This window comes from Meleagris gallopavo, chromosome 15 (assembly GCF_905368555.1).
Source record: "Meleagris gallopavo chromosome 15, MGAL_WU_HG_1.1, whole genome shotgun sequence".
Taxonomy (NCBI): domain Eukaryota; kingdom Metazoa; phylum Chordata; class Aves; order Galliformes; family Phasianidae; genus Meleagris; species Meleagris gallopavo.
The window spans coordinates 7,745,566-7,756,975 of NC_139418.1; the positions used below are offsets into that span (position 1 = coordinate 7,745,566).

Genomic DNA, 11,410 nt, shown 5'->3' on the forward strand with positions numbered 1-11,410 from the left:
TCAGTGCTGGCCCGCATCAAACTTGAGTGCTATTATAGAAGGAAGTTTTGGAGATGGTATTAAATGGGAAGAAATTGTTGCCTAACCTTGACAGAGCCTGGAATCTTTCTCATTTATGATAGCTGCCCTAAGCACATCATGGAAGCTGCAGTTAGAACAGGATGAGGCTATGGGGGAAACAGACTTCACTTTTCACCTCTCAGGCCTGGCTCCTGGATGCTAATGCACAAAGCACACTCCATGTTCATCCTGTAGTCTTGGTCTCCTGAGTGTCTGCTGTGGGAGAGGCTTCAGAGCATAGTGAGGCTTCCTCTGCCCTTGTTACAGGGTTTCCTCTGGAAGGAGCAGCAGATGAATGGGAATGTGGTGCACAGCCCACTTGTATTCTGACAGGTACCTCAAGAACAGTCATTGTACAATTTTGTCTCCTATAACAGTTTGAATACCTTTCACTTGTTTTTGCCCCAACTACTTCTGTCACATCTTTCTCAGCTTGCTTCCTCAGACTGCCATTTTCTCCTTCTGAATAGCTGAAACAACAATGTCTGCATGGATCCCCTTTGGCAAAATGGCATCATTAACAACAGCTGTTAAGAGTGAGAATATAAATAGCATATGGGAATGGAGAACCCAAAGCTGGATGAAAATACAGTTGTCCTAGATGGCCGTTTAAGAGAAGAAGACAAGAATCAGCTAGATTAATAACCAGGTAATTACAAAGAGACTTAGAAAGGAAGAAATCAGCTCAAAAAGAAATGTGAAATAATTAAGAATCTGAGATATTGGCAACAGAGTTCATGGAATAAAAGCAGAAGATCAGCCATGACCTGGCTCAGTGCTGCTCCAAAAAACTGCACTGGGATGATGACCTCTGCCAAGGCCTGACAGAGTATCCTCTTCTGAGAAGCCGTGAGCAGCCTACCTGCCAGCTAGTGGAGTGTTGGTATAAGAGATAAGGGACAAACATTTTGGGAATGCTTATGTGACAACACGAGTTGCTTTCCCAGCAACGTGTGCCTTAGCAGGTTGTAGCAAGCAACACAAGTACTAAGGGCTAGAGAACCCAGGAGATAAGGATGCAAACATGTGCTCCCAAAGATGTTACATGTTTGTAACCCACTCTTCCTTCCAGTGTGTGTATGTGTGTGTGATCATGTGTACATGGAGGGGAGTGAGGGGTAGGGGCTAGAGCTTTTTGAGACAAGTTTTGGAAGGGTGGAAGAGTGTAGGATTAAACAACGTCCTTGAAGTGTCTAGTACTCTGAAATATGTTGTACTATCAATATGATCTTGAATAATGGTTCATTGGTTGCTGGCCAATTCTGCTCCAAGAATAAATCAATAAACAGCTTTGATCCACATTCAGGACAATCTATGTGAATGGGGCAAGCCTGGCTGAGAAAGTGGCACTCGTATCCCATGAGGAAAGAAAAGTTGAGGTTGAGATTTGGGTAACAGGTTAGAGGCATTGGGCTCAGCAGGGAAGTTGTAAGGCCCATCAGAGTGTACCACTGCAATGTGCAGTTATGTGTTTTGTCAGATGAGAGGGAGTTCAAGTTCCTCTGTCAAAGGTATATGTGATCTCTTGGAGTTTCTTTGAAGAGTGTAGCTAAGGAGAGGAAAGGATTCCACTAGCATCATTGTGTGAAGCTTCTGGCAAAGTAAATACAAAGTCCTGAAACTACCCTCTCCAAATCAGGGCTTGCCACCGTCCATGCTATTGTGCTTTCTAGCTGTGTGACAATGAGCAGGAACTAAAGCATTCAAGTTGAATTTCAATCCATTGCTGTGTTTTTATAAGCAATGTATTTCTTCTTGTCTATAACTTGTTAGTCTCACCATTTAGGTTTGGCACCAGTCTGGAAGAACAGTTCGGTTTTGGTTGGTCTGACAAATAAAGTGAACTGTTTTGTTGTTGTTGTTTTGTTTCACAAATAAATAATAGAAATGTTTTCCTCATTTTCAAAGTAGCTGTTACATGTGGGGCTTTTCTTATGCTTTAGTGCTTATCTTAAAGGAATATCAATTTACAAAGGAAAAAAAAGATTTTATTTAAAATTGCCACCTTAAAAATCATGTCAATGGCAAATTTGAGGCTTTTCTCTCTGAGCTATAACTATTCATTTATATTTTGGTTGACCTAAGTCTCTGTTTTAGAGTAAATACAATTCTGAAGCAGCAATTAAAAGTCGGTGTTCCCTACCTCTGTTGCTGACCGAAGTGGTAGCTGGAATTTTAATTCATGTGATGATCTCTGTAGTGTTTGCCAGGTAGTAAAAGATGTAGTTTATCTAACCTTCTCTTTCACTCTTCATAATATTTTTCCCATCAAACAGTTTTGGAAGTTTATTTAGTGTGTATTTACTCTTCCCCAGATGATGAGATGAGACAGAAAATCAAGTAGGAAAGGAAATGCCTCTGGCATGCCATAAAGGTCACTGTAACAATCTCATAATCTCATTTCCTCTTTAAAGTTTACCTGGGAGTCCCAAACTTTTTTTTCATGCCTTAGCTCTGCCACTATGTAAAAAAGGAACTCAAGCCCCATGTTGCAATTCTGTGGTATTGCGGTGAAACGGAGCATCCCTTTCAGAGTTTACAAGTGTTTATAAGGCGGCCGGCGCTCTGCTTCCTTCAGATCACAGAACCAACCTGTCTGGCAACTTCGGCACCCAGCAGCGCAGGAAAAGGTACGAATTCCTTTCTTCTCTACCAGCAGGGCTGCACAAGTCTGGTGGCTGCTGACTGCACGGGAAGCTACCGACAGCTCTACAGATCAGTTCTCTGAGTGTCCTTAAATACTTTCTCATGCTGTTTTTCTCATAGCAGTATTTTAAGTTTATGTGCCTGAAGTAAAAGGCACATTGTGTGTATGTGCATAGCTAACAGAATTGTCACCTAACTAACAGAATAGCTAGAGTTATGATGATCTTTTATAGGTTACCATGTTCACGTTACTGGGCTGTGTGCTTAGATAAATATATATTTATGATTAAACTGCTGGTTTCTTTAAAAAAAAAATGCATCACCCTTGAGCTGGGCATGCCCTGAGCTGGGACCTGCAGAGGTGCTGTCTGACACGAAGCACCCTGTGATGCTCAGTGAAGGAATCTATGCTGATTTGTGGCAGCTTACGCCCTGGATCTCACGGAGCACATGGAGCTGGCACACCATTCTCACCTATGAAGTACTCAGGCATCTGCACTGATTAATGATGTCCAGAAACAGTCTGTTTATGATTAATTTTTCAAGACATTTGTGAGTTGGGAAGAGGTGGATAAATTTTCCATGGAAGTTTTTAACTTTTTTTTATTGGAAACCCAAATTGTGAAGCTTCTTCCTAAAATCTAACAAAACTTTTTTATTTGAAAGCTCTAAATTTTGACAGTGTAATTGAAAAGAAAGTTCTTTGTATTCCCTTCTCCTCTCTCCAAGTTTTTAATCAATACTTCAGGTATCAGCTTAATGAAGCACAGTGATGAATGCCATGTGGCTGTGAGAGAAATGAGTATCTTTGAGAAAGAGACAAAACGTAGTTTTCGTTCACAAATCTCAGATTATCCTGTCTACAGGAAATCGGGAGCTAAGAGTGTTTGCCTTCAAACAAAGTCAGATTGCTATATTTTGAATTCAGGACAAAGTATTTTACGTGAGATTCAGAGAATAAATATTGTATTATGTATATGCATTAAGCATATCTACTACATATTGAATGTGCATCTATACAGGGGGTACGTGAAGAGTCAGGAGCAGCCGCTGCCCCCCTTCCCCTCCTCTTTATCTAGTGAGGATGTATCAAGTTGTAGCCCAATATGTAGTGTGAATTTCATGTATGTAATTTTATGTAGTGTGAGTTTTTATATAGGACTACTGACACATATTTAAAAGCTTTGTAGGGCTGAAATTTATGTTCACTGATCCTTTGATTCAGTGCCTTATTCTGTAAGAAACCTCACTAGCATCAGTAGAGTTTCTCTTGCTCAAGGGATATTTGACTCAGGGATCTGGGAATGCTTCTGAGCCCTTGACCAGACAAAGGTCAGATATTAGACCTAGTGCCAGGTCCAGTTCTTCATCTCGTTCACCTAACCAGATAAAGGTTAAGACCTATGCACACAGTTGCCTCCAAGTGCCATGATTTCTTCTCTCATACTGGTTTGCGATATGAATAACTAGAAGATCAACATCTTGCCTCGAACTGCAGTGCATGCCTGCTATGCAATTTTGATGTAGTATAAGAATTATTAGAATGGGAGGATGTTTCTTAGTTCACTGGAATCTTATCCAGCAGTGAGCTCGATTTCAGCACACACACAGCAATCCTAAATGAAGTAATATATTTTTTACCTACAGATGTCTCACCTGCTATTTGCCTTACTTTCATTACTTTCCTTTGCTGCCCTTCTGGAAGCACAGTGGAAACTTAGAGAGAATGGTAAGAAATCTGTTTGTCAAAGTCTTGAGAATGTACTTCTTTATCTTTGTGTTTGAACTCTAAGAAATTGACTTTGTCTGTCCTTCAAAAATCCATCAGTAGTTTGCTAAGCCTCCAAGCTTCCTGGAGTTGCATGTTTCAAGCATTTGACATGGATTTCTCGGTGTTTCTTCTCTGTGGTAAAGTCTTGAAGCTGTCATTTTGCAATGTCCTGGTGTAAAAGTTTTATGGCTCGCTGGATCTCTGGTTCCTGTGGTGCTTGCTGTAGTGTTGGCACCATGAGAGACAAATTTTTGCCCCTTTTTGTTATAGAAAGTCTCTGTCAGCACTAAACATGACTGGGGAGCCTCTGACATGGTAGTATACCTGAGCAGTAGCAATTAAATTTGAGAACTGTAGTTACACAGAAGTGTAAGGTGAAGTCAGCCAGCCTGACTATTACTTCACTTCCTACATGAAACCATAGCAAACAGACAAGATAATGTTCTTTTAAAGGAATATTTCCAAAACATTTTGTTAGGTGGTGTGTCTGGTAATTTGGAAAGACCAGTAGGGCATTGCAGAGCTACAAGATGGCATTTAGAAGACTGCATGCCCCTGTTGTAGTCCACTTATGTCTGCTGTAACTCCGAGGTTTTCTGTCTCTCAATAATTGCTCCCTTTAGACCAGAGTGATAGGAGTACAGATTGATCCCTCTAGAAAATGGAAAACATTAGCTACAGACAAATGCAAACCACTTACCTAGAGCTGCCCTCCTTCCCACTCAGAGACTCACTCAGAGACCTTTGACACTGAGGAGGTCCTGTCACAGAGCAAACATTATAGTACTGAGGGCTGGTACATGGCATTCTGTGGGCGAAAGCCAAGGGCCATGATTATCCAGACTCAGTGTGTCCTGGCATCCTCTTCTATCATCTTTAAAACAAAGGTTCCTGCCTACTTTCCATTGTTAAGAACCACTGTAAGATTTTCTGGGAACTGAGGAAAAAAAGCATTTTATCCAATTAAAATGTCATCCCTACTGGTCAGTGGGTTCTAGATGCATCGTAAGTTTAATATGAAGACTTAATATGAAGTCCTTGTAGTGAAGATGTTCAGATGACTGAAGTAAGAGATTTGGTAACAGTCTTCCTAGAAAGCAGAGCTGGAAAAGTATCTCAGTTCAGCCTTCATACTGTTCATTCTGGTTGGTGCTAACACGTCTTTCTCTGCAATATCTGAAGCGTATGTCATAGAATCTGAGTGGAACGATGAGACACCAGCTAAAAAAGTGAAGCTCACCTGTAACACATCTGATGAAACACTGCCAGTTTACTGGAAAAAGGGAACAGAACTGAAAGGAACTGGAAAGACTCTGATCGTTGAAGTGAAGGAGTTCCCAGATGCTGGCAACTACACCTGTCTGTCAGCTAAGACACACGAGATTATCAGCTACAGTTTCTTCCTCATAACTAAAGTAGACTCCTATGGGCAAATGATACGGTCAATTCTGAAAAGCTATAAAGGTACAGTCACAGCATGATGTGATGTGTTGTGGTCGGTTTTGTGCGTTGCACTTTTGTGAAGACTAGAGGGAGCTCTGCAGAAGTGTTTGAGAAATGTACACCTGGACATCAGCCATCTCCAAACACTCCAACAGTGAAAGAGAGATGATGACACTTTGTGTGCGTGTGGTGCGACTGATGAGCAGAACAGGAATCTGTTGTGGGATTAATTTAGGGCCCTTTAGACTTGTAGGATGGAGTGATGATAGGAACAATAAGACTGGTATAGAAAACAAGGGGTACTATCAGTACTACACCACTGCTTTTCTGGTAGCGAAACTATTGACATGTTTTGCCTCCATCTCGCAGATGCAGCACTCAGAAGAGTGCTCTGCCTTTAAGTAATGTGTCCTTGCAAAGCCAGGGCTGTAATATTTGTCAGAACCAGGGATTGATCAAGATTTTAAGTACTGCCATTTGAGCTTCTCCATTCATGATTAATTCACTGGGACAAATACGTGATATTTTGCATTTTTGCAATGCAACTCACTCAGCTGGCAGTCCCTCACTGTGGAACATAGGAACACAGGAACTTCCAAGGCTGGCAGGTTTTCCAGCTGAATAGGTACGCTCTTTATCTACAAAAAGGACCAATAGATTTGTCTAAATAAGTCCCTTACTGACAGGTCTCTGCAGCATGTTGGGTATGTTCTAGTCCTGCCAACTGCTGTGTAGATATGGTTAACGTGGTGTTGTATAGGCCAGCCTTTAGCCTCCAACTGTTCTTACATGGCTTTTTCAGTAGAGGTATCTGCCCAGTGGGCAGCAGGAAATTATGTTTGCCTGCATACCCACCTGCAAAAGGAGATCAGAATTTACTGAACTACTGTTTTCTCCCTGTTTTGATCACTTCGTCAAAAAAGTAAAGAAATCGCATTTTCTTTCTTTGTCCATCTAGAGCCAAGCAAGACGTTCTTAAAATGTGAGGCAAAGAACTACTCTGGAATTTTCACATGTTCATGGATGACAGAAAATGAGAGTCCAAGCGTGAAGTTCACAATCAGGAGCCTGAAAGGGTAAAAGCTTGTACTTTCCTTAAACACTTCATAGTACAGCCAGAAGAGCCCTTGGTGTTTGTGTAGGAGATGCTGCACTGTCAGCTCTTGAGGGCACATGGGAGGGGAGGAATCCTGCTTTCAGAATCTGAACATCCGCAAAATATTTTGAGCATTCACTGGAATTGTTTTTAATAAGAGCATGGAAGTCAGTCTGAAATTAATACAGATTTGAAAATGAAACAACCCCCACCAGACTGTTACAGCTGCTACACTTAAGCAATAGCAAAAGCAGCAGTTCGTGCAGGGAAGAGAGAGGAAGTTGAGCCAAAAGCAGAAACAATCATAGCACTGAGTCTCATCAGATCCAGTGGAATTGAAGGAGTGGGAGGCTGCACCCACGACAAAAGCCACACGTCCATGGCCAAGTCTCTGTTGAGGAACACTGCAGAAACCTGCAAGGGAAATGTGGGAGGGGAACCTTGAGGGAATTTCCTACCTCCCACCACTCTTGAGGGTTTCTCCAAAACATGGAGTGCCTGGGCAAAGGTCATTTGAGTTTGTTAGAGAGGAAAAAATCTGCAAAATGTTTTATTTTGTTGAATGTAAATGTAGATGAAGACTCTTGACATCTATTATAGGTAGCATCTTTTTGTTGGTTCCCAACTGAATGGTTTACCATGCCTTACTTGTTCCAGCGAGGTTTTGGAAAGGATTGAGGAACAAAGTTAGATACCACAACTTATCATGGAGCAGTGATGTTTAGAAATGAAGTTATCTCATTTTGTACTTAAACACAAATTTCTTCTGCTAAGCAGAAGTTGGGATGGACTTTTGATATTTTATTAATATATTATATAGTTACTAAATATATAAGAACACACTGAATTGTTTGTGCTGTTCCTTAAGTGCAGACATGGCGTGATACACACGAGACCAAACATCATCTTACCAATTACGTGGTATAATTATGGCAACAAAATTCTGAGAAAAAAACAGTATTTATTTTTTTTCTGTTGTATTTTCAGCTCTAAAGGAGATGTAACCTGCAGCAGCCCTGTGGCTCACACTGAAAAATCTGTGACTGAATACACTGCCCAGTGCCAGAAGGAAAACTACTGTCCATTTGCCGAAGAGCACCAGCCAACTGAGATGTTCCTGGAGGTCATTGATGAGGTGGAATATGAGAACTACACTAGCAGCTTCTTCATCAGAGATATCAGTGAGTAGACCAGAAATCATCATTAGTTCTTAGCCTTATTCTCACTGCAGGCAGTGGAACTAACAATGGTAACTGACCAAACCAAGCTTGGGAATCCCTGCTCTGTTCTACTGTAAATCTGTATCCTGCCCCCAGTTACAGGAATAGGGGGAAACGAATCATAGCAGCAGTCTGGAAGAAGATGAGGAAGTGAAGAAGCAACATATCCATAGCTTGTGACCTCCAAGCCTCTCTCTCCCACATCTGCCAGAAGTTTCTGTAACCTTCTCAATTACATAGATGTGTTTTGGAAGGGGCATGTGGGGGAAGTCAGAGAATAGCCAATAACCCAGCAGGCTGTTCTTTGAGAACTGCAGATTTACTCAGATAATGGTTAAGGCCAGGTATGCCTCACTCCTGATCCATTCTTACAGATGGACGAAAGCATGTTTTGCTAAATGCCCAGCAGTCAGCAGGAGGTGAAGATAACCATCTGTCTCTAACAGAGCCTCCTACAGCTCTCCAGGCAAAAAAAAAAACCAGAAGGATCTTACCCAGAGAGTCTGTGGGAATGTTGTTAATTTTCCATGAGAAGCAACAGTGCAGTTCTTATGCATCGTGCCAACTCCTGTCATAATTTAATAGAGGTTCCAACAGCCAGTTCATATAAAACTGTCAGCAGTAGTACACCAACGTGATCTTATGCTGCTAATGCGTATTAATGCCTTCTATATTTTCTATTGCAGTAAAGCCAGACCCACCTCAATGTCAGTATGCAAGCACAAATGGAACAGTGACCTGGACATATCCCAGGACCTGGAGCACACCAAAGTCCTACTTCCCATTGACTTTCAGGGTCAAAGTTGAAAGCACAAAGAAATACAGAAGCAAGGTAGAAATGCAACATTTGATGTGCGATTTTCCTGTTTTAACAGACAGTATAAATAAGAGCTTAGAGCACATGAATCATGGACTAGAATTAGAATAAAATAAAAATGCTGCTGAGCCCCAAATGTAGAAAGGCTCTGTTTTGGAAGACAATGACCTCCTTCTCGGTTCTGTGAGCAGTAAGATTCAACTTAGGGTGGATGAAACCTGATGTAAGTTGGGAGATAAAATCAAGTCCAGTATTGCATAGCCAATGCTAGCGTGAGAAAAGTATCGACTAACTCATTAGAAGACTATGTGGGTCCTAATATGGGAAAATCCCAATTTCCAAATCCGTAGGTCTAGGATCTGCTGCGGTGAGTTCCTTGTATGTCATTTGTACCTGGCTAGCTCAGACTTCATATGCGAATTGTCAAATAAGGCATCAGTGACTCATTTAGTAGCATTTCTGTGGATACTAGTGAAGACTGAAGTCTTTGCCTCTCATATTCCCGTTATTAGCTAATTGTCAACAAATTGTTAATCCTAATATTGCTAATCCATTTTAGCTTGAAATAATGAGATTGTTTTGCTTCCGCTGTTAATGCTTATGGGTACACTAAAGGGCACACAACAGCAGTAGAGTGATTTGTCTTGGTCGTCAAAGAAATCAAGAGCAGAAGTAGAAAGAAATACATAGAGCAACTGACCATAGTGCAGGTCCTTCGCTGCTCTTCCTTCGTCCAGAAGTCAGAAAATTCACAAATGTGATCATTACGGTCTGAAATGCAGTTAAACCAAGGACACAAAAGGATATTTACATGTGAAAAAAATAAGCAAGCCTGTACCAGCAGATGGGGCCATTGACCTAGTAGTGATTCCTTGATATTAGCAGGGCTGTGTTATGCAATCCCATAGAAAAACTGGCAGGTCTACAGAGTCCTTCCTGTATTAGCCAAAAGTCTTCAGAGAAAACCAGCAACTTCTGCCTTTTAGGGTTCCCTGTTTGAGGAAAAGGAGGGAAAAAGAGAGAGAGAGAAGAAAAAAAGATAAACAAATGAGCCCTCTGTTTGAATGACAGTTTGAGCTTGGGGTTCGGATTGCTTTACATCATTAACTTCAGTGGGAGTCATAGTTTGTTTCCCCTGCGACTAAGGTTCGTACAACTGTTTGTGACTTTGACATGTGTGAGAGAAGACTGGTGCCTTTGGAACAACAGACTACCAGTGTTTTCTGCAGTTACATATGCTTGGTGCTGTCTGGCACTTTACTGTATGTTTGCTTGACCCTTACTGATGGAGCTGTGCCCTATTCACAGGTTTATGATGCTGATGAGCAGTCTATTCAGATTCCAAAGACTGGGCCAAAAGACAAGATCTCTGTGCAGGCCAGGGATCGCTATTACAACTCCTCCTGGAGTGAGTGGTCTACACTTTGCAGGTAAGACTCCAAGAGCCTTCTGCTGCTGGAGCAGAGGGCCAAAGCTGGACAAGTGCCCAGCCCTCATTAGTTGAAGCCAAATTCCCAATCCCTGGCTAACGGGAAGTTCTGAGCCTGGCATTGTCTGCCTCTGAGTCTTTTAGAGAGATCAGTGGTACTTCATGAGATCGCTAAGATCAGCACAGCTTCATTGAGAAACTGACTAAAAATGTAGGTCTGAGGAAAATGAAGATAATTCTTATGTAATTGCCTTTCATTTATTTTACAGATAAGCACCAAGAGATTGGTGTAATGCTCCTCAAGAAAGCAAAGGATGGATTAAGACAAGTAAATATGCTTATTAGAAGAAAAATCTGCATGTGAGATTATTAAGAAGCCACACCTCAATCTTTTTTTCCATAGTAGAATAGTATGATCCTGATTCTGACAGATCTTTTAAATTCCCCAGATCTGAGTAACACCACTAGCACACATCATGTTATATTAACATGTATGGTATTTTGATACATTCCTGTCAGCTATTATCGTTGGTTCCATGTACTTTTGTATTGCATTTATTTATTGACCTATTTATTATTTACTTGATATGAATTGCAGTGTCAGTTGATGGCAGCTGCTAGTCAGGATGTTTCATGTGTTAACTTATACAGAATGTAACTTATTGAAAGAACTATTTATTAATTATTTTATTGTTAAATTATATAATTACATTCATATTTATTTATTTATTTATTTATTACTATTTATTTCTTTGAAATATATCAGCACAGAAGGCCTTGGCTGCACGAGGCAGCTCTGTATCAGATATCCGGGCTATCTTCATCTTCCAGTCTGACAGTTAATATTTTAGAAGGAACTGCAGACTCAGAATCCTGGAAATGTTAACTGCTGCACATTTTCAGCTGTTTGTGGTCAACACTGCACATC

The 11,410-nt window shown here is 41.0% G+C and overlaps 1 protein-coding gene across 1 annotated transcript in view; it reads left to right on the forward strand.

Moving 5' to 3' along the window:
- Positions 1-10,487, forward strand: part of IL12B (interleukin 12B) — a 144,233-nt gene extending 133,746 nt beyond the window's left edge. Inside the window, exons 2-6 of the mRNA XM_085236928.1 lie at positions 5,660-5,941; positions 6,879-6,996; positions 8,004-8,197; positions 8,923-9,068; positions 10,362-10,487. Coding sequence (XP_085093054.1) covers positions 5,660-5,941; positions 6,879-6,996; positions 8,004-8,197; positions 8,923-9,068; positions 10,362-10,487 — 866 coding nt within the window. The remainder of the gene's footprint in view (positions 1-5,659; positions 5,942-6,878; positions 6,997-8,003; positions 8,198-8,922; positions 9,069-10,361) is intronic.
- The last annotated feature ends 923 nt before the right edge of the window (positions 10,488-11,410 follow it).